A 24,923-nucleotide genomic window follows, 5' to 3' on the forward strand; every position below is an offset into this window, starting at 1 on the left:
TCAGTTAAGTACAGACATGCCTTTTGTATGTATTGGTTTACACATTAAAGATTGATTATTGTATTTAAGTACATTTGAGGATGGAATCAATCAAATTGGTTACATATAGGCTTATTAATTCAAAGTGTTTTTCTTCATTTTGGGCATTAGTTTTTATCTTTAGAGAATATCGATGTAGAATTTAAGGATCAGTTAGTGCTTTGTCTTTAAACACAACACTGTCAAACATTTTCTAGTTTCTTTAAAAATTAGTCTTTTTCAGTGTTTTTTTTTGTGTCCCTCAAAACCGGGACAGAATCATTTCCCCTGGCTTCCAGATGACGCGACCTTTACGCTGAAAGAGACCTTGCTACGGCAAAAAAAAAAGTTTTGCATTTTTGTATTTTCTAGTGTATAAAAATAAAAAAATAATGGTATTGTAGGAATATTCCGAATAAATGATAAACAAAAAAACTATTCCATACTAATCAATACTAATACAAATAAATAAGCTAGTTTCTTCTATTTAGTCCAGGGCATTGTTTGCTGAGCAAAGAACTCTCCAAGAAAATTCCAAACCTTACTTAATTGCAATCAGATACACCTCACGTTTGCCAAGATTTGAAAAGCTGTGGCAATTAGCATCCCAAGAAACGAGCCGTGGGAAATGTTGGAAACAGGTATCAATAAATTGCTCCCCAAGTAAAATATCGATCTGTCTTAGAAAACACGGAGCGGATTTAGAAATAACAAAATCATCTGTTACACAACCACAAGGATCGTTCCAAATTTACTTCATTCTATTTATTTTGAAATTTAACCATTTCTCGTGAAGGATAAAAAAAAACTTCTCTCATAATAAATAGAAATCCTACCAGTTCTTATTACCATCGTTAACCGGGAAATCTAGCAATCAGATAGTTGAAATAATTTTTTTCCCGGCAAAAACATAAATAGCGAAAACGAATGTGGCTACATAATTTACATCAGTAAACAATAATAACAATGCCATGATACAAGAGAACAGACGATAACTGATGCATATTAAAAAAATAGGCCGAGCAAAAAAAATTTTCCTCTAGTAGAGGAAAAAGGTTTGATTGGGTCATCATGTTTTGGGATGACTAAATGTGTTGTAGTGTCATCGGTAAAGTGACACAGAGGGATAACCTTGCGAGCCCTTTGCTTCACTTTAACGATGGCACCACAACAGATTAAGTAATCCCAAAACATGATGACCCAGTTAAAGTCCCCCTGCCAATACAGACAGATATTTTGGAAATTTAAAAGTAGTCTGATGCCTGGATGGTCAGATTCAACGCATTTAACACAAAAGAGGTGATGACCTCCCAGTCAAAAGTGCCACGCACACATTCCAGCTTCATCTTCTTGAACGAAGCTATAAATAAAGTCGACGAGCTTCGTCTCCTTAGAATCTGCTTCTCCACAGATCTCCATTGGAAAACCCACCTTGATTGGATGAGAACCTCCTTCACAAGAAAGTTGGTGATAACCCTTCGGTGCAAAAAACCTTCTACCGCTCAGCTTAATCATCTGACTTTACATGTCTTAGATCAGACCAATTGCCAAGTATGGATATTCGCTGTGGGCTGATGATCCAAAAACGTTGATGTCGTCACTCCAAAAGATCCAAAATAGGGCTAATAGTGCAGGTTTAGTCGTTCCCCACGACTTTCGCTCTTTGAGTGAGAGGTTTGATGTAGCATCGATGGCTGTTTTCTGCAAGTACTTAAATTCACCTCATTCTCTGGACCTTTCTCTTATTGTGTCTCAAATTCTCCAACCAACAAGACAAATATGAAGACACACAGCTCGGTCCAATTACTTTGATGCTGGCAAGTCGAGAACAGTGTACATGAAGATCAGCTTCATCCAATGTTGCACTTTGACCTGGAATGCGCTTCCGGAGGAAATTATCCCTAAAAGATTCTCTCTTGATTTTTTGAAAAAGAGAATCGATAATCATCTAAAAACTTCAATAATACTAGCAAACAATCAAATATTTAAATATATCTGGCGCCGTAAAACTAAGAATAGAAAAAGATTATTGCAAAGCGATGAACATTTCCATTAAAAAAAAACACTAATTTCCAAATTCTCATTTGAATACATCGCTGTTGAACAGGGCAAACTTTGTGTCGGCATTAATTTAAATTTTTAAATTAATTCGAATTTTGATCAACCAACTGAACGCAAACTCTCAAAATACGAAGGTTGGTAAAAAAAAACTTCAGACCTACAAGACTTATCACATCATTTCTTTGACCACCACAGCCATCTATAAGCTGTCCTATACAGAAAAATATTAGTAAAGCCCTTCCCCACAAAACAAAATTTCTGAAATATATTTTGCATCAACTAGTGTATCAGGGGGTTCCAACTTACTTTTAGTCTGTTATTTAGTTTAGTTACTATGTTTAATGTATTTGCTGAACCTTCGCTCCAACGAATCGAAAGGTAGCTCTGATTTTTCCTCTCAAGCAGAGGGCTTTCTATACAATTGCAGCATTGAAAACAATTATTTTACAGTACTTCTAGGAGAAAGCCACCGACCATTCCACATCAAAACTCGCCTTCAAGGATAGTAGTTGGTCCTTGTTGGTGCTACAGCCTGAAATCTAACCCTATTATGGATCCTCTAAAGTGGCGGCAAGGAAGTTTCAAGTACGTATTCCAGCATAAGGCGGGTTAACACAATAGAAAATTGGTCGTATATAGAGGATCGAGAGGTTGAAATAAGCACCCTAAAACAAAGAATAACTTCCAGATTTCTGGTGCAGGAAAATCGGATCTGATCGAGGTGGGTGTCACCGAAAAGGTCACCAGAGGAATGAATTCCTTGGGGACAACGTTCTTCAACTCGCCAGAAAATTTCATTCTAAAGACGAATGACGAACCTTGATTTGCGATAGGAAATTACCAAGTCCTCTACACGCTACATTAAAGTTGACTATCTAAAAACTGGAAAGGGTTAAAGGGGAGATTTTAACCTCCAATAAATGATTATTTACTCAGGAAACCAGCTTCAATAAAGGATTAAAAAAAAAAAACTTCGTAGTTAAAAACGTTGAATCGCAAACGAACATGCGACTAGTAAGCTATTTGGCATTTTTGTGTCCAAACAACAAAAACCCGACTTTTTATGCCAAGTGAACTCGTGTGTCTCTTAGTCTGACACCATTCCCTATACCTCCAATCTCATCTCTATAACACCAGTTCTATATTTATAGCTGAATATCTTGAGTGTAAAGTAAATGGGCTTGAACGTAGCCCCATAAGTCTCGCAGAAAAAAAAACTTCTCTTCATACAGAAACCATATTATTTTTGGACAGGTTCGATCAATCATAAAAACAAAACCTTAAAAGTCATGGTTAGGAGACTAGAAGCCATATAGCCACCTGAAACAACATGTTTTTCGAAAACCATATCACCAAAAATATAATTAGATAAGGTAAATATAGTTTCAGTTAGAAGCACCGGTTACATGTTCGTTTATAATTTTTATGTGTTAGTTTCACAGCTCTGACGTCGATTAATTAAAAGAAAAACAAAGCTTTTCTGAAGGATTTAAAGATCGTCAGTTTTGTAAAACACAAAATGTACACAATAAAATACTATTAGGAGCAAAGAAGTCCTTAAATACACTGCTATAATAAAATACCAATCTATAAGGGTTGCAATAGACTTTCACCACCCATAAAATCAATTATTTGCTAAAACGCAAACAATTCTAATTCTCTCAAAACTTCAAATAGTTTTCAGTACAGGCCTATTTTTTTAAGAATTGTACAGATTTAGAGAAGACTTTATTTGAACCAATATTGCAGATAGCAAAGCAATAATTTTTGTTAGTCCAAGTTACTTGTTCGTTCTTTACTTCCATCAGAAAAGCTCTGTTTTTTAATTAATTTGTTCGTTTTTAGGTTTAAAAATATACACAATAAACCTTTCATAAAATTTGAAGTTTCTTCAAAGAGTAAGGGTATCTTTTAGGAGTTAAGATAACAAATGAAATTACTTATGAAAGACTGTTTTATATAAAACTAGCTGTTGGGGTGGCGCTTCGCGCCACCCCAACACCTAGTTGGTGGGGGCGCTTCGCGCCCCCCCAAGCCCCCCCGCGCGCGTAAGTCGTTACGCGCCATAATAGTTACGCGCCATTGTAGTTGTGTCCCTATGTCCCACAGATCTATACCTCATGATTCTAATGATTGCCCTTGAGCTTAGTTGATGGTGATTGCTAATCGACCATTCCCTGTCCCGGTGTCCCGGTCGTCATTTACATCCCCCTGTTTCCCCCGGTGTCCCCGTTGTAGTTGTGTCCCTGTGTCCCGGTCGTCATTTATATTCCCTGTGTCCCGGTCGTCATTTGTATCCCGGTGTCCCGGTCTGTATATACATTCGTTTTTTAGTTTTGTTTTTCTCCTTTATTTTTTTCCTTTTTTTTCTTTTTTAGCTTATTTAGATTTTTAGATTTTTTAGTTTTTTTATTAGTTTTTCTTTTTTTTCTTTTTAGTTTTTTGGTCCCGGTCGTCATTTATATCCCCCTGTTTCCCCCGGTGTCCCCGTTGTAGTTGTGTCCCTGTGTCCCGGTCGTCATTTATATTCCCTGTGTCCCGGTCGTCATTTGTATCCCGGTGTATTTTTTTTTATTAGTTTTTAGTTTTTTTTGTAGTTTTTGCCTTTTTTTAGTTTTTTCAGTTTTGACGTCACCTGATCCAGTTTTTTCAGGTGACGTCACCTGATCCACGATCCACAGATCCACAGACAACTTATTTTTATATATATAGATAGTTTTTTTTTTTTTTACTTATGCCCTGGTCGTCATTTATACTCCATGTGTCCCGGTGCTTTGTTGATTGCTAATCGAACATTCCTTTTGTCCTGGTCGCTTTCTCTTTGAGTTTCGTCATTTATTTTTTTCTTTTTTAGTTCTTTTAGTTTTTACCTTTTTTAGTTTTTTTTTGTTTTTTAGATGAAAATTTTTTTTAGTTTTTTCCTTTTTTTCTTTTTAGTTTTTTATTGGTTTTTACCTTTATTTTAGCTTATTTTTCAGTTTTTTCCTTTTTTTTAGTTTTTTTTTATTTTTAATTTTTTTTAGTTTTTAAAATTTTTTTAGTTTTTTTAGTTTTTTTAGTTTTTTAGCTTTTTTACTTTTTTTATTAGTTTTTAGTTTTTTTTTGTAGTTTTTGCCTTTTTTTAGTTTTTTCAGTTTTTTTTTTAGTTTTTTATTGGTTTTTACCTTTATTTTAGCTTATTTTTCAGTTTTTTCCTTTTTTTTTAGTTTTTAGTTTTTTTAGTTTTTTATCTTTTTTTTAGTTTTTTTAGTTTTTTAGCTTTTTTATTTTTTTTTATTAGTTTTTAGTTTTTTTTTAGTTTTTGCCTTTTTTTAGTTTTTTTAGCTTTTTAGCTTTTTTATTAGTTTTTAGTTTTTTTTGTAGTTTTTGCCTTTTTTTAGTTTTTTTAGTTTTTTAGCTTTTTTATTTTTTTTTATTAGTTTTTAGTTTTTTTGTAGTTTTTGCCTTTTTTAGTTTTTTCAGTTTTGACGTCACCTGATCCAGTTTTTTCAGGTGACGTCACCTGACCCATCCATCCATCCATCCACAGACAGACAACTTATTTTTATATATATAGATATTCAGAGATTTTAGAAAACTGAAGGACATAAAAATTTTTGTGATGTGTAGTTAATGTAACTTATATAAGATCATGTTATTATTACTATCGCTATTTCTCTGCTGGACCATTGCAAAAAAAAATTGAGCTTCTCATAAGAAAGCATACTTTCTTTATTTTTTGATTCTTGGATTGCAACATTTTACGAAAACTCAAATCATTGAGTAGAAAAAATGTGAAAAAAAACGAAAAATGGAAAAGAGTAAAAAATGAGCAAAAGAGTCAAGATTTGGTAATCGCAAGCTAAAATTTTATCGTTATTTGCGAGTTTTTACTTACTTTTATTGGCTTTTATTTGCGAGTTGAAAAGTGAAGTTCGAAGAAGATATAAAACATCACTATCTTTACGCTATCAGTTCAATTCAAGCTTGTACCCTAAATGAGTCAGCGGTTGCGTTGAGCCAGAGACAAAGAAGGAAGAAACAATCACGAACCCTAAAGGTAAAAGCATTTTCGACGGTTTTCAGGTTTTTCTTTTAAAAATTCTTAAAAAAAAATAATAAATACAAACTAATAAGATTAATCGGAACAGCAGTCATCATTCATGAATCAACTTCAAACAGCAATTTTTCTCAATAGATAGTTTTTTTAAGCAAATTTTTAAGCTTTTTGTTTCTATCAACTGTGGTTTGCTCTTCCTAAAAGGGCTGAGAGGGATAGCGCTAAAAACGAAGGATTATAAACCTCTGGCTATTGATCGCTGACCATGTATATTTGTATGCTACCCTTTTAGCTTCCCGGCATTTCTACTTTAAAAATTGCAAACAAAAAGCTGTGTTTGGTGTCACATGATACTTAATAATGAAGTTATCGAGATAAATTTACAAAGAGCACGTAGACATGATCAAGAGCTTTAACAGGGTCATTAAACATTTCTCTATGATGTTACAGTAGCCTTCTTTCTTCTGCTAGTCAACCCAGGTTTTATGAAACTTACTAAGTGTGTGGGAGGGGGGATACACAAGAGGGAGGATTGTAATACTCAGGTCTAAGATTTTCGTCAGTAGAGATTATGACGACATCCTTTTCATGCTTCCTAGCCTTTCCACTTCTGATATGGCACCAAAACTGATATTTCTGGTGCTATTTGGCACTTTATGACGGAATTATCAAGATTGAGTTTATGAAAAGCCTTTCAATGATACCTTAAGCAGTTCCCTATGATTTTGCAGTAGCTTGCTAGTTCTGGTAATCAGTTGACGATCTATGAAAAATATTAAGGAGAATGAGAGGGAGAACGGAGTAAGGGAGGGATTGTCCCTTTTCATTCTTCCCAGTCTTTCAATTCTAGAAATGTTACCCAAATTGCACTTTTTGGGTGCTATAAGACGCTTTGAGATAGTGTTATCAAGTCGAATTAGTAAAAAAGCGATTGAATATGAAAATTAGCTTTCGCATGAGCCCTTAAACATCTTTCTATGATTTTCAGCGCCCCCCTATACGTGACAAAAAACATGATATATCAGTGCTTTCCATGCAAAAAAGGGACTTTCCTTTTTGTACAAGGAGGGGGAGGGGAGGCTGTAAGTTTCCTGTGTAATATTTTCGATAATGGTAATTCCAATGGTGTACTTTTTATTTCGATCCGACGCCATTTTTGGGAAATCTCAGGCTCTTTTTCCAAATTCCCATTAAACTGTGTTTTCAAAATAAAATTTTATATTAAAACTAGCTGTTGGGGTGGCGCTTCGCGCCAACCCAACACCTAGTTGGTGGGGCGCTTCGCGCCCCCCCAAGCCCCCCCGCGCGCGTAAGTCGTTACGCACCATATTAGTTACGCGCCATTGTAGTTGTGTCCCTGTGTCCCACCTGTGAATATAGATAGATTTATATATGTGTTTCAAACTACGTAAAAATTACGAATATACAACATTTTTGGCTTTCCCACTACTGGGAGCTTTCCGTTTCCAATTGCCAGCAATTGATCTGAAAATGTTTGACCAGAGTCATCGTTTTGCAATCGGACACGCATATTTGTAGTTAATTTTAATATTTTTACGTGTTCCCATAAATTAGAATTTTTCAGGCAAGCATTCATTTCGTCTGCAGGAGTTAAACTACGTAAAAATTGCGAATATACAACATTCTTGGCTTTCCCATTGTCTGTGCATATACAAAGCCGTATGTACTAATAATGACGTCATATGCAAACGCTCTTTTTACAAACAAACAAACATGCATACACACAACTCGTTTTTATATAGATAGATAGATAAGTAGATACAATACAAATTAACTGCGCAAAACTTGCGAATATACAACATTTTTCGCTGTCCAATTGTCGCTGCATATAAATAGATTGTCAGGTTTACCGACCCTCGAACATGCAACACACAATTGTCCATGGGAAAAACAATCAGTATTAAGATCTATACCACATTTTTCTAATGATTGACCTTGAGCTTTGTTAATGGTGATTGCAAATGCTAATCGAATTGGGAATTGCAATCTTTTAAATTGAAAAGGCAGATCCGTTGGAATCATGGGAATGCGAGGAATAAGAACAGCCTCACTCTCAAAAGGCCCTGTCAAGATTGTGGCCTCTATTAGGTTTTCCATTGTTTTTTTTACGGCAAGTCGCGTGCCATTGCAAAGCTTTGGTGGGTTGATATTTCTTAAAAGTATTATTGGTACGCCTATTTTTAGTTGTAGCACGTGTGGTGGAAACCCTGAAAGATCTATGGAATTTAAAAATTCAGATGGATAATTAACCGCTTCATTTGGTTCCAAAACTGTGTCGACTGACTTGTAAAGGACTGCCTGGTCTCGAATCTTGGTCAAAACAATATTGTTGATTTCGTGGACGTCTATATTTTTGGGTGCGAGAATCGCTCTTTCACTTAGCCATTTATTATTTTTATAATTTTTTAGAATATTCGGAAATACTTTTTCAATCAATTCATTTTCGGACGTCACTAAATTACAGAAATCAGCAGGTAGTTGTATACGTCCTGAAATTTAGTCTATCGTATCATAAATGTCTTTTTGTTCCGATGTTAACTTGGAAATGTTATTTTGTACATACGACAATAGATCATTCGTAACTGTAACTTTTCTCACGATCCAATTCTACACATGTCGAAACAGCAGCGATACGGTTAGGTGACGGCATTCCCAAATCCTGAAGAGGTTTGTTTGCCATACGTACGCACAAATCTTCTATAATAACTAAAGTGTAGTTATAAATTTCTGATGTAAAATCAAAAGTCATATCTGACGTCTCTAACTGTTTTCGATGGAGTATATCTTCGGACATTTTTGACTTATATTTTTCCCATAACTCTGTAGGAGCTGATGGAGAGCAAGTTGTTAAAATGATGCCAAACAATGCACGAATTTGACTTGGGGTTGACGTTTCGCACTAATGGGGAATATGGAACAACCCACTGGTTATCTACTTCGATGGTGGTACCGTTGCCATTGTAGGTTCCTCAGTCATTTTACAATTAGAAATTTCTCTTTCAACGGTCTTCTTACAATTAAAAATTGGTCTTTGAACGATATTCTTAAATACCTGTGTCCTGGTCGTCATTTATATTCCCTGTGTCCCGGTCGTCATTTGTGTCCCGGTATCCCAGTCTGTAATTTCTCTTTGAGTGTCCCGGTCGTTATTTATATTCCCTCTGTCCCGGTCGTCATTTGTGTCCCGGTCTGTAATTTCTCTTTGAGTGTTTTTTCTTTTTAGTATTTTTTAGTTTTTTACATTTTTTCTTTTTTCAGTTTTCTTTTTCTTCTTTATTTTTCAGCTTCACTATGAAATACATATCGCCGAACCTTTGTTTTTTTAACTAAAATCTGGTAGGCATTGATGACCTTATCCGAGTCAAATTCCCAAACCCAATCATCATCGCTATCATTTTCAGTTTTGATATGTTTTGACTCTCGCTGTCCAGGTGGATCTTCATCTAACTGCGCGGTTTTGCGTTCTTTAGCCTCAAGCCTGTTTCCTTGCTGTTCTTTTGATTCCTCGGCACGCTTTCTTTTCTGACTTTCTCTATCAGCAGCAAGTTTTTTGGCATAGACTCTTTGAGCATCTTCATCGGCTTTTGCCATTGTAAGTTCATCAGTCATTTTAAACTTAAACATTAATAGATTTCTACGTGAACATATATGTCTTAAATATCTTTAGTGACGTCACCGTCATAGCAAAAATGACGACAACTAACTTCATGACGTCAGCCGACACAGAAACATGACGTCACCTGATCCACAGACAGACACACAGACAGACAACTTATTTTTATATATATAGATAGATTAGTGAGAAAATGACTACCATTCCAAATCAGCTATAAATGGCGATTTTTATTAAGAAACGTTTTTTCAAAAAGTATTTCTAGACTTTTGTATACTGTGGGCCATGGTTCACTCTTTACTAGGTTGCAAATACCGTTGCAATCATGATGCCAATCAATTGCTTACATTTTACGAGCATTAGATAAAGCAGAAAACTTTCAGTTACGTAAGAAAAGCAGTGATGTGGGAGCTATGTCTACTATGTAGGGCTGGGTAGAAAGTAACCATCTTCTGTGTCCCTCAGCCATCCTGGGGCCCGGTATGGCATCAAATGAAAGCATTAATAGCTATTTTAATCAGAACGACCAAAAGCTACAAAAATACATTCACGATGCAGCATGGTACGTGAAGCCACCGGAACAAACTCCCCAAATTTTTTTAAAAATCCATTTAAAACAAAGGCTTTTTAGAAAATTTAATTCGAAAGACATCCATGCTGCTATCTGTTGGAACTAATATCGCCTGAACATTTTGCCCAGCACAGTTACATGGTCTGATGAAAGCCCAAGTTGCACCAATGTCTACTCGTTAATATTGAAGGATCATTTAGGGAGTCTTCTTAAATAATCAAAAGATTGTCCTAAATTTAAAGTTGGTAAGTGCATATATCACAAATGGCGTTTGATTTCCATCAAAGTTCGAACGTAGGGGTTTCTGAAATCACTAATTACAAATACAGCACAGAAATTGCTTTGATGACCCCATACTTTCCTGCTGTCCTTTTGAGAAGGGCCCGAAAATATTCAAGTAACCCATTTTAACACAAACGCCACTCGAGTTCATATGTAAAAATTATTACTCCTCTTTTGACTTGTGGTCGTTCAGGGAATTCGGAGAAACTCAGGGAACTATCTAAAGTGAAGAAACAAGTTACTGAACCAAAAAGCGATTAGGGAGCAATTCATTTTTGGTATTTTGATTTCCATCAAGGGTGTTTAAAGCAACTGATTTCAAGACTGAAGCTAAAATTGTAATATAGTGTACTAACAGCAAAAATTATCATCAAGTGGCTTCTATTTTCCGCCACAATTCGTATCAAAAGATTCCCAAACTTCTGAGATCTGGGGCTAATGTTGCAACAACAGGGAAGTTAAAAAAAACTTCATAGTAAGTACATGTTCCAGAAATGGTGTTCGGTTGTTACCAAAGTTGGTATTTAAGAATCACTAGCATGATTATTTTATAATTATGAGGCTGTAGATGTGATAGGAACGTTCTAAAACGAAACACCCCACGTAGTCCACATGCTTCTCAAATAGCTTGCGTAGTTTGTATCAAGAAATTTCTGCGCTGCTGATTATGGATCAGAGGCTAATGCAGCAAAGCAAAAGCGCCATGACTACTACCCCCCCTAATACCGAACTTATGATGATTACTACCGCTATGAGAGTTTCTACAACAAAAATTTTAGCACAACAACAATCAGCTTGACTACTTTTTATCGTGACAATTTAACCAACAAGAATTTCTACAAAGCCAACATCTTCTGCCTGATTACTACCTGCCTTCCTGACTACCCCCTTCTGCTATCAGTACAAATCCTATGACAATCTTTTCTTCGAAAGTTATCCGGTCTGTGACACCAAGACTACTTCTACAACCAATGATTTGTCCAATTTTCTCATATCCCGACACAACTGAGCCAACCATGACTGTTCCCACTTAGATTTCCCCTCAAATCTTTACACAAACGACAACTTCTTCTTACACATCTGCTTTTGCTAGGCTTACAAATGCTAAATTTCTACTACTAATTAATAAAAGTTACTATCATTAGAATAATCTACAAGCCAGCATTACTAGTAATAATATATACAAAAAATCACGTAAACTAGAAAAGAAATAGAAACTAATTTGAAAAACAAAGTTTTCCCATCGATAGTAAAGGGAGAATTGAAATCCTAAATTGAGCATAAATTAGTTTTTACAATGTGTCAAATTCAAAGCAAACAGAAATTACTCTAAATGGAGAAATGACACCTAAAACAAATCAGAATGAACAATAAGGTTAAGTTTTAAACAAACAGAAACAGTGTATCTATAGTCCACCCGAATCAATGTATTTACTCTCTTCCTTTTAAATGTAGAGAATGCTAAATATCATCTGTAAGTATTACATACCAAATTTATAAGTCAGTTACTTTGATGCTATTAAGTAACCAATTCAAAAATAAGAGCTGTAAAAGCAAAACACTAACAATATTAATCAGGGGCGTAGCTCCAGAAGTTTTAGTAGGGGGGGAGGACAGAGGGGGTCATATCCAGATAGTCGAGGGGCATTTTTCGCCAAATTATTGGGGAGAGGGGTAACTGCTTCCCCCTTGCCCCTCCTCCCCTTACGACGCTCCTGATAATAATCGCGAAAGTTAGACGAAGAAGCAAGGAAACTGAATATTGGCTTAACTGGCTATTTTAGTAGTCTGAAAAACTCAGAACACGACACTTTCCATCTTCTTTTATTATACTAAATGCTGATATAATCAGGTTAGTAGTCAGTGCAAGGGATGAGATATAACAGATAGGCGTCGAGGAATCCAAAAATAAAAATAAATATACAGAGGTAACGAAAATACATTTGTAAGGAGCTTGTGGTAGCATTTATATCTACTCCTCTATTTAGAATTATGGGGAGAATGAGTCTTTGCCGCCTGAGCCTTGACTCACTTTGGCAATTGCACCCAATAACAATTCTTCAAATTAAAATTTTCAAATTTTAGAAATCTAGGATTTTTAATACATCTAATTACATTGTGAGAAACATTTACTTTCTTTTAAGAGGGTGAGCAAGCCGAGGACCAGGAGGATATGTGCTGGCAATACTAATAGAACGCCCACGATTGACAAATATATTGTAAAACATCTTTTCAGTTACAGTAGTAGCACTGGACAGCATAAAAGTTCAAAATTACTCGGTACTTTATAGATGGAAAAAAAGCAGGCAACAAGAAAATTGTTACTCAAATCTTAGGTATTAGACAAAATGGTGCTGAACTTGTTGATTAATCTCCTTCCTCCTTTTTTTAATTAACTGTCTTTGGACCTATGCAAAGCTTTCGAGAACTTGCTTGACTTAAGAACAATATGTTCAAATACGGCTTTCGCATACATGTCTAGCTAGGTTTCCTTGATTAAGCATATATGTATGGCCAAACACTTGCTTAGGCATGGAGGCATGGCCGGACTTACACATGGACGTCCCTTTTATGCATAGATTATGGTTGGAAAGTAAGATGCAACCTAGTAAAGAATACATCCTAGCCCATGTGAAACGAAAATTTAAGAACACATTTTGAAAAGAAAACAAAAAACGGTCAAATGATAAAAAACCGCCATTTAAAGCTGGTTCAGGAATGGTAACTGCTATTTATTAGACGTAAGGGTAATATGAGCTTCCTGGTGGGCAGAATTTGAAATACTACACACAGGTTCTAGATTCTAGAACTTGACACTTTTTTGTAGGCTACTGCTGTTACTAAGCATGAATATTACGTGTGAACGGCAGGTGCCTGAACACAGCTGTCTGGTTAGACACATGTCCGTACAAGGCAGTCTATTTTTTGTCACTCCTTTTATTCATCAAAAAGTGCTCGGTATTGGGAGTGAAATTCCTGCTGGTGTGCTAAAATCAGAGCTTATTAAAGTTGTTCCCGGTCTTATTGAAGCAACAAAAATCGAAAGTCCCGCATCCTTCCGCCTCGAATTTCTTGACCATACTGCCTTGAATAAAATTATGAAAGATGGTTTGCGTTTGGATACAAGCTTTTGAGAATCAGACCTTTCCAGAACTTACCTCCTAGATGTTACCGTTGCCAATAGCAAATCATGTTGTCCATAATCGTCCATTCTCACTGACCAGCCAGAAGTGTTCAAGGTGCGCGGCTGGACATTCTAACAAACGTGATAATCCTTTTACTGCAAGCCCAAACTGAGATAATTGCGCTAGTTATCACATTTCCTATAGCCTCACATACCCAGTGTAAAAAAAGCTCTGAACAAGGATAAGAAATGAGTTTTAATGGCAATAGATTGTACTTTGTTTCACTTAAACTAACTCCTGACTGTTATATATATTTCAAAAGGAGTATTTTCTACCTAAGACCAACACAAATACTCTTAAGCTATCTCCCACCCATGACACGTTTGTACTTGAAGTTTAAAAAAAAAAAAAATTGTGGTCGACCCTCTGGGGGCCTTGCAATTTCAGTTCGCTTCCCTTAGAAGCCTGACCTTATGTGTTCTGATCATAACTTACTGGCAATAAAGTGCGGTAATATGGTCCCCATCAATGTCTATATGTCATGCAATCGTAAGAACATTTCATCCCTATCTTCCTTCGTGACTGCTTGCCAGCGACTCATGAAACTTCTGCTAAATGTGAAAAATAAGGAATTAACCTGGATTGTGGCTGGTGGTATTAACTGTCCCAATCTAAAAGAAGTGACCTATTCTTTGATGTTTTGCCAAGTGGCTATCACCTAATCAATAAAGACATACATTTCACCTACAATCATTATTGTGAATGTGCTAGATCAAACCTTGATCATATTATAGCTCCAAACGGATCACCCATGATTCCTCCTGTCATTGTTTTGGATAACAAAATTGAGGATGATAACCTGCTTTTAACTTGTGAAATAGAGTCACCTGCTATACTTGCTTATGACTGTTCTTCTAACCACAGAAATTCGTTTGATAAGCCAAATTAGAAGCGAGTAAATTCTGAAGTTTATTTGTATGTTCTTTGTTCGTTCTTGTCAATCCTGAAAGTGCCTTTTCACCTTTTACAGAACTCAGTGAGGTCACCGACAGCTAGTATTGATCAAAATTGTTACTACTACCAGCTATTGCATTGTTTGAAGTAAGTCGATTCAGTCTCAGTTCCTGTTGACCGTGTTAGAATCGATACCAGAAAGCCGTTGTGGAATGTGTGTCCCGATGTGAAAAAAACAAAACAACACGAGAAGTTTTGGCTACGCCTTTGGATTGCTTGTGCTCGGCCCCAGTCTGGTGAAGTATTTAAAGTTAAAGAAAATTCGAAACGTCAGCTTAGATCCTCTTTACGTCAAGTCCACTTGAATACTTTGGATGGCCTCTCAGATCGGAAATCTTGGTTCAATGTAATAAATAGCAGCAAGTGTGTGCCATCTACCGTTTCGATTATCCAAATTAATGATTTTCTTGCTCATTTTGCTCGCGCTTTTTCAAAATTCAATCAGTCTCTCCAGTCCGTGTTTTCTTTCTCAATAAATATTACCATTCTTCAAGTTCCTCAGCAAGCCCATACATTGTCAATATCTGGTGGTGACATCTATCGGGCTTTGAAGACGGTTAAGAAGTCACGTGTTCCCGATATGGATGGTATGTTTTATAATCACTTGGCTTTTAAGTGTCTATTGCTGTCAATACACATTCAGCTCTTGTTCCATATGTGTTTAGCCCGGTCGTTAGTTCTAGATAGTTTTCTGTCGGAATCGTAACATCAGTTTTGAAAAGAGAAAAGACGCTGATCACTGTTCCAATTATTGACCAATTACAGTGTCTTGCTTCACGAGCAAGGTATTTGAGCATACAGTCTCGTCTGAAATTTTGATTAAATATGATTTTTCTGATTATTAAGTTGGGTTCGGAGCAAGTTTCGGTTGTTCTCCAACCCATCACATACATGGTCAGCTGCTGGCTTCGGCAAAAAAGCAAAAAAAAGCCACTTTATTTTACCTCGGTTGATATTTCGGGTGCTTTTGATAACGTCGTACATCCGCAAGCGCTTCATTGCTTACTTAGAACAGGGGCAAATTTTTCCTTCGTTAAAGTTCTCCACTATTGGTATTTTAATTCGTTTGTTTGGTTGGAATGGATATATGTACTAGGTCGGGCCTCACTAAAAATTTACATATTCCGATTAATGCTTTGGTCAAAGTTGGATTTTCTGTAAATGCTTTTGAATACGAGATTCTTTGTTTTAACATTTCTAATCCTGCTCCTCCTTTACATATCGGTAAAATGCTAATCGAGCGTATATCAAAGATGGAATGGCTTGACATTCCTTTTTTTGTTAGACTTTCGGCTACATGCTAGTCTCTGGTTGCTAGTGCTCTACAGTATGTTCGTATCTCGTATGGTAAGATCTCGCTAAATAGAAGAAGGTACAGTCGTCAAAATTTATGCAAACTTTACCACAGTTTTGCTGTCCAACAATTCTATTTCTCTCCGGTTTCTAGCCTTTAATGCGGACTAAAGACCTTCGTCAGTTAAAGAGAGGTTATTCTAAATACTGTAAATTCTTATTATATTTACCAAGATGGTATAGATATCGAAAGATTATTTCTCGATTTGGACTTGCACATCCGCTAGTGGTGCTTCACGACGTCACTGAGGATCTGAGGGCTAATACTTTAAAAAAGATGTGCGCCACTGATCCTATCAGTTCTTTTTTCCCCGATTTGTGGTCAGTGGATATTGCTATGTTACTTATGTTGTGTTTTCCTACTTTTTCCCCGATTTGTGTTCAGTGGATATTGCTATGTTATTTATGTTGTGTTTTTGTTCTTATTTCCTTGTAAGTTATACTCCTTACTTATCTGTTTTCGAAACGTAAGATTGCCACAAATGGAAGCCTCATCGTACACAATATTAATCTAGAAAGCCATTGCCCAATAATATTTAGCTGTAAGGAGAGCGAGCTGTACCGTCGACAGCAATTCATAAACTATCCCACTAATGCTTTGATACCAAATTGGTATGAGAGAGTTTGACAGACAGAAATGACTTATTGATGCCACAAAGTAAAAGCATGATTCCTTTTTATGACATGAACCTGAAGGGTAAATCATTCAGTAGAGAAAAACCAAAGGCTATTTCGTCATTTAAAGACACAAGGAAATTTGGCTATGCATCAAACATATAATTGTTTTGTTAACAAACCAAGATAGCCAAATAATAGGTTCGCCTTTTTTCAATAGATACCATTGATCTCTTTCTTTAACAGAAGTACAAAATCATCTGACAAAACCATGAAATCATTTAAACTTGAATTGAAAAATCTTGCAGCATAATTAAATATGCTCCATCCCTAGAATCCACTTTGAATGTAATTTTCCAAAATAATAAAAAACGTCTATTTTGTCAACGCTGGCTCACGTATTGGACTGGTGGTCAAAAGCACAATAGAATGCAATTTTAGACAAACAATACTGATTTTAGCCTTATAGAAAAGCTAGCCTGTGATTTTGACAGCCCTAACCTGTCGAGATGGCCTTCAAAAAACGAAGAAGTACTATTGCAGAAGATCACCGACAATTAACAACGACTTCCTACGACAACTTGGAGACCTACGTAACAGAGATTATCGATTATTCCTAGGTAAGTCAACTGAGGAAATGGTAGGCAGGTTATTAAGAAGAGCAAATGGTTCTTCAGATAAAGATGTTTAGTTATATGCAAGTAAAGCTTTTGAAACACTCAATCAATAAAGTCTTATTTCGTTAATTGGCTGATAATAAACAAACTAATGTTTAAATTACATATTCCAATATGTCCATGAGGTAAAATAGAAATATCCATGAGGTAAAATAGAAATATTGATAATATAAACTTTTTTGCAGACTTGACCAATAGTCAGCATAGTGGAGATACCAATCTCCTGATTCTCTGCCTTCAGCCGGAAATACTCTGCGTGTCTGGAGTGTTGTATGCTTAATTATAAATGCATGGGGGCGATTTTAGTCTCAATTTTTCCTTTTATTATCACAATAATGCTTTTAGAAGGAAATATTCTAGAGACTTAGACGTATTCCATAGAATGAGCTTTCCATCTCTTATTATATCCTTAGGATGCTTCATGTTCAGCCTCTTCGAACTCTCCAAAATAAAGTGGTTAAAATCCTCGGCTTTAAAGTCTTGAATGCCTTGTTAAGCCTAGAGTCTAAGCCTTGCAAACCACAATCAGATACTGAAATCAATATATATTTTTTTTTTATTATTATTTGCTAGGCCTTAAACATTCTCTTCTTGAGGAAAATTCTCTTGGTTTACAATTATTTCAAATATAAATTCAAGATTTTTATGTTTGAAAAGGGAGGTTTTTTTCTCTCGATCATAGTCTTCCAATATTTAAGATATGGTTCCATAATCTATATAGGTCATAATCTATCATAGTCATCCAATATTTAAAATATGGTTCCATAATCTATATAGGACAAATATATTTTTCAAAATCCAGGGGGGGGGGGATTTTCTTTCAATTTTTTTGTGAAATTACCGAAAGATGTGTTGTTCAAAATTTGGGTGGGAAGGTAGAAACAATCTTAGGGGATAGAGTGCACCCCACACCCTAATTGACGTCACTGGCACCAGTGCTAACCACTTTTCTATTTTTTAGTCTTATATTCAAATGCACGCACTATGTTTGGAAGCTCACACTCATTGCTCTTACCCCGTTGTTACCACTGTTTCACGTTTCTGGTTATGCCTAACGAGACAAGCCATCCGTTTTTTGTTAAAAAAAAAGAAGAATAAAAAAAAAATCTGAACATTCGGGATTCTCGATACCTCGTAGGACACCTTCCACTCGTAAATTGATGTAAACTTTATGCCAATTCAAATTTTTAACATTTGCATATGAAATATGTTGGTAATATAGGATTAGAGGTGGATATAATTAGCGTTTCATACTTTCTTTTAAATCTTAGTGGTTATTTAATTTTTATTCTCCTCCTGTTATTGTCAGAATGTTGGGTTCTCTCTTTGTCTCTTTCCTCTTATCTTTTTTTTTATCTTTAGGCCTAATATATGTCTTGCGCGAAATGGTTTGTCAATTTTTTTTGTTTTCATATTGTTCGAGTTACAATGCCGACATCATACATGAGCTAACTCTACATGCAAACTAATTGTATATATTTTGTGAAAGCATTTACCGAAGTAAAGGCCTAAAGTCAAAAACAATAACGTTTAAATTGCTTTACGACTACCTTTATCTAGTCCTTGAACTGTGAAGGAATAGTTTTTGGATCTAATTGTATTATTCTACAAGGAGAGATTTATTGCTGAAGACAAAAGAAATGTTTATTAGACCACATTGAATATCGATTGTGCATCATCTCTGTGTGGGCACTTGAGGCTTAGCGTAAATGAAATGCGAATATACAAGTGCGGTTTGAACAATTTGTTGCGTCTTTACCAGTATTAAAATATTGCTACAAACAATAAAAAGTTAAGCAAACGGAAGAGCAAGTTATGAGCAATTATTTGCGATCCCTCCAAGAAAGCACAGATTTTAGAAGCAAGACAATGCTTTGTTACAGACAGGGATATTAACTATTCTATCAAATACGTTAAAAAACAGTCGAATCGACAATTATACGGTATTTCACGATAAAAACACCAACGTTATGTTTTGTTTATACGAATTGGCTAATATTCCAGACACTACGTTCAGGTCACGAGCCGACTTATCACGTTGGCTCAACAAAATAGAGTGTCAACTGAAGGAAACGCTGAATGTGCACTCTTAAATTCCTCTTAGCCTCTCGCCGTTAAAGTCTAACAAAATTAGAATGTCAAAAGCGAAAAGAATTGTAATCTGTTGTCGTGACTAGCCCTCCAAATGAAGACAACCTCACAGCAAAGAAAGAATTGATAGATCCAAGTGGGATAGTCAACTCACTCATTAACAGTGTCAGATCAACCAAGAAGCATTAACCAAGAGTGTCAAAAAAAATTGTTACCCATTTCTAGTCAAGCAAAAATAGCGCAAAAGGGAAAGAATTTGTAGATAATGGAGGAGCCAGAGGCATTCAAGAATGTGTCGATGAGAGATATGTGGCTAATGTAGTTGCTAATTGCATTGAGTTTGTTCGAATACAGGTTAATACGACATTTAACCTGTGTTTTTCTTCAAGTTGTTACTAGGAATTGGAAATCTCCTGAGGTGTGGATATCAGCTATGACAGTTTCAAAGTTGTACAAAGATTTTCACTCCTTTGCTGTGTTATAAGTGTCAAAGTCTGGGACATAGGGCTTCCACCTGTGGTTTAAAATGATGAATGTGCACTTTGTGCTGGGCCACACAGCAGCAACGTGCAAAGGTCCCATTAAACGTCCCAACTGTGGAATTAGAGGACATGCAGGGTTCAGCAGGGAATGTCAAAATCAAAAAACGTAGGCTTCATAAAGAACCAACACTGACTCAAATTGCCCATTCATAAATTGGGATTATTGTTCAGGGATTGGTCAAAAGTTTTCTGTCGATTTTGTCATTTTCTCTTGCTCATCTTACTCCGTTATTCCCTTTTCCTTTTTGTTAAATAGACAGATAAGAAATAAATTGTTATTATTCTTATCGGTCAGCAAAAAATTAATTACAAAAAGGATGTTTGTCCTTGAGCAACAATCTAAGTGAAGAAAATATAGGGATAACTTTAGAGTAAATTGAAACTACCAACGACCTTGCTTCGTGACATTGTGATTAAAAAATAAATTTTGACAGGCCTCAAAAGGGTTTGGGGACTTACCAAGGTAAGGCGAGTTGCAGGTACTGATCCACAGAAAATCTTCAAAACACAATCATGGTTTTTCATTACCAAGTGTATAATTAAGATCCACTTAATGTCTTCTCCAATAACTTTTACTGCCTTTATTTTCTTTGTCTTTATGCAAAGATTCTCTAAGATCCTTTATCTGAAAATTCCCTTTTTTAGTTACAAAAAAACCTAAATTACACATTTTACGTCTAATCTGGTTTAAAACAAAAAGAACAATAATTTTAGGGCAACCTTATTTGGAAACTGCTCAGTTTCGGTTTTATTTTTTGTTCAGCTACTTCTTAATGGGATATATAACTATTCAATAATTTTAAGCCGACTTAACTGGAATATTATAAGTATAAATTATGCTTATAAATATAAGCATAAACATTATAAGTATAAACTAATGCTTATAAATTATAAGTATAAACAATATTTCAAGCAGATATTACCTGGAATAAATAAGCATCTCCAAAAGCAGTGCTAAGACAAAAAACGAAGTCGCGTTTAGGATGTTCTGGTATTGGCTGAAGTATTGCACCATCTACTATGATCAAATGACGAGGGGCTGCTTCCACTCCACGTCCATCACGAGCATCACAAGGGTAGAACAAAAGAGTTGTACCTTTAAGGCAAACCCAATAACCACGCCACCCTCTTTTGTGGGCAAGCTCTATTTGGTGTCTTTTTCTTATCAGCCACTTCTTAACACTAAGAAACCTGAAAAATGATTCATTGTATTTTTATGTATTCTTGAAATATCAGTGAATATACTTTTTTAAGAGAAAAATAAAGTCATAATGCAGTAATTGTCATTTTCTTAAAAATAAAAGGATGAAGCGTACCACAGTATCTTTGAGATAATAATAATGAAATATACACAATCGTAAGGACAGAGTGCAAAATTTGGGGGAGAGATTTTTTTCTTAAATTTCCTCTGGATGGGTTTTCATGAATAAATCTTGAAATTCATAGTCCACGTGGATTTGATTATTCTTCAGATATTTGCTCCAATAAAGATGAATAAAATATCAACAACCGTAGCTTGATTTTTCACCGGATTTATTCTGAAGTCCTGAAACAAGACCAACTTCTCTAATCTTTATTTTGTGTCTTTCTTCAACAAAGGGGACAATTAAAATAATGCTCTAATGTCCGTGATTACACCATCGGTAACAATTTTTGTTTTTAAACAGCTATATGGAGAAACAGTGTTTTTTCGTCCTCTGAATCAGTTTGTATGATAGTAGGCAAAACTATTTTTCTATTTACATTTTTTTAAACTGAAACTTATGGTTTTGAGAAAATTTATTATTTTCCTACGATAGTTCTTGTTAGTTCTCCATACCTGCAAAACTTTGACAGTGCCACACAAACGTTGCCAGCATCTATTACGTTAGAATGGAGAACAAAAGCGAGAAGAATGTGGAAAAAAGAATGATCATCGAAATCACTGCAAGTTTCCTATTTTCTCGTCTAAGATCGGAACAAAAGCGGAGTCATTAAGCAACTTTTCGTATCAAAGCGGAACTTGTTTTCTAGACGACAGAGCAATTGGGGAGCCTCAAAGCTGCTGAGACATATCCCATCGACATCTAATGTGGCAACCATTCGTTAATTAATTGATGATATAAGACAGACCTTGGCTGTGAAGAATTTCCTTTAGAACAAAAATAAATCAAATAATTAGAAGAAAAGAGGGTGTCCTCTATCAACAGAACAATTTTTCTTAAAAGACAGAGCAATCACTTGACATAACTGAAAGGAACAACATAATTGATCACCAAGACATGCAGCAAAATAGATTAACTGCAGAGTATGTGCAAACAACCGAAAAGACTTATCTACTTAATAAGGACAATCAACCCTCATAAGTATTGAGGTCAGTTTTAGAGGGGGGAGGGGTATAGTGGACACAGGCAACCCCTAAACACTGTGTGATATGGATGAACACCTCCATCGGATTAGCTGTCACGCTGAGTGTGTAACATAGTGTTGCAGCTATCTTTGTCTGATGTCAAAACTGTTACAGCACTATGCATAGGTTCACAATAAAAACAAATAAGGATGCAGGTTCGATCCTGAGAGTGGCGAATGAAAGGAATTTTTATGGAAGGTAGTTAGAAAGGGGGGGGGGATTCGTATTTTCGTCGATACAAAAATGTATTTTTTCAGTTGACTCGTGCAACTTGAAAAACACAATTTTTACAGGGGACCACACTACCCCGTCTGCGCATCTTTATTAAGTTTGTTAATAAAGAAAATTCTTATAGATTTATTATACTTGCTGTATCTGGCTAAACGTGTCAACGTGGAAATTTTAAAAATAATGCGAATTAAATTTAATGATTGGCAGTTACATCAATTCATGAAAATTTATGGGGATGAGGATGAAAATGTAGAATTCAAACTTCAGGAAGAGAAGGAGGCAGTTTTTTTCGATTTTCTGATTAAAATACCCAAACAGGAATTTTCAGTGAAAATATCCCCACCTCACAAAAAAACGTATTTTTTTCAAAATATAGAACGCGGGCTTATTATTCAGTATTAATAATGAAATCATTTAAAAAAAATATAGTTTTTATGAAAGTAAACTGTGACGTTACAATACTTAGAAATGCTAAAAAATATCCGAACGGGTCCCTTCTTTTTCATTTTTGTTCTCGAAAGACAAAGTACACGCAGGGGGTGCCAATTCAAGAAAATATAGAATGGCAGGGGCAAAGATTGTTTCAATATTTACTTAAAAAAATATAAAAAAAAAATTCTCAAAATCCAAGCTGTAGTAGCGACTTGGCTTACTTTTCGATTTATTCAATGAGAAGACACACAAAAAAAGTATTTTTCAAAACATAGAAAGGAATCTAGGGGCTCAGCCCTCCCCCTACTTGGTGCCTCCTGCGCATGCAATTCAGCAAAAAGAGCGAGGGTCGAGGAAGAGGCACCTCCGCTCATACATGGAATAGTTTCTGTTCGTTTTAAGTTTTAATGGTGCTCGTCACTTTCAGTTGAAAAAACTTGTCTTTTAATAAAAGCGAATAAAACAGGCTTGTATAAAATATATTGTCTGGTCAATACTCCCACAAAATAGGAATCACATTAAATTTATAAATCGAAGCGTCACGCTCTTAACCTGGATTATTTCCTGAAGTTCTTTTGCTTTTTCCGATTGCAATTGTTTATTTTTGTTATAGCACACTGCTTTTAGCATATTTTGAATCCATCTTGACATTGACTACCATATAAAATCTTGGCTGCTCTAGAATTTAAGGCCCAAAGAAATTTTATATTTAAGAGGCGCTAGAGTTTATTCTAAACCAGTTTTGAACAACAAGCCATTTTCAGACCTATGTCTAATCCTCAAACATAAGACAAACTATTACGATAGACTTAAAATTATCGTTTTCTTTTTTTTAATTTTCGTCTTCTTTCTATAATAAAATTTAAGTCTATAATAAAAACTTTACAAAAAAACTGTAGAATTATTTTTACTAAATGAACATATATTCAGAAAAATGGATGTAACCCAGCCGGACCAGACAGGCCAAAAATTTGGGAGGGGAATCTCAGCATCCCGTTAAAGGATTTTGGAGCTCCTTATCACAGTGAAGAAAATCACCCAACTGTTTAAGAAGAGAAAACGGCAATTACGAGGGTGCTATGATAAAATTAGAAAAAAAATAGAGGGAACTACTCAACCTAAAATCCAAGCCTCTTCCTACCTATAAAGAATTAATCGCTTCACTTTTAAGGTCTTTTACCATCAGCGTAAGTTAAAGATAAGACGTACTGGCAGAGCGAGATTTATTTTTAATCTGTTATGTTTAAGTGTGAAACAAATACTATTTTGCATATTTTCTAGCATATAGGTCACATGTCCAATTCCCCCCCCCCCCACCAAAGTCGACACTAATATTGAAAGAGCTTCACATTTAGTCATTCCATTTACACCAAAGGCATGGATACATACACAGAACTGAAGAAAGGGATGGAGATACTAAACTGTGCAAACCAATGGCAGACAGTGGGCAACCCCTTAAGAATACTAGCCAAGTGAATAACAAAGTACAAAATTGTCCTATTCCGAAAAATGAAGGTTCCTACTGTCAGTAACTAACGGCAACATGGACGTCACTGGAATACATTCTCTAGGCAACAAAGCCTAGGATAGAGGTCTAAGCAACTTTTACTGAAGTAAATCTCAAACTGAAATGGAATCAAATCAGAGAAGGATAAACAGACATTCATTAGGATCTTTCTCAGCATCTTTGAAAAAAATTCATTTCAAGCAAACAATAAACAAAACAAAACATTTGGAAAAAAATAAACGCAATTTAAGGGACAAATATACTTGAAAAGTTGAAAGTTCTAAACCCCAATAATGATTTATTTTTGCGAACTGCTAAATACACTTTTACCAATGAAAAAAA

At 35.5% G+C, this 24,923-nt stretch overlaps 1 protein-coding gene across 2 annotated transcripts in view; it reads right to left on the bottom strand.

The window, feature by feature from the left end:
- LOC136039474 (protein still life, isoform SIF type 1-like) overlaps positions 1-24,923 on the bottom strand; it is a 263,198-nt gene that overhangs the window by 123,000 nt on the left and 115,275 nt on the right. For both annotated transcript variants that reach the window (XM_065723265.1, XM_065723255.1), the window contains one exon: positions 20,946-21,213. In XM_065723265.1, the coding sequence (XP_065579337.1) occupies positions 20,946-21,213 (268 nt within the window). The remainder of the gene's footprint in view (positions 1-20,945; positions 21,214-24,923) is intronic.

This window comes from Artemia franciscana, chromosome 2, assembly GCF_032884065.1.
Source record: "Artemia franciscana chromosome 2, ASM3288406v1, whole genome shotgun sequence".
NCBI classification, from domain to species: domain Eukaryota; kingdom Metazoa; phylum Arthropoda; class Branchiopoda; order Anostraca; family Artemiidae; genus Artemia; species Artemia franciscana.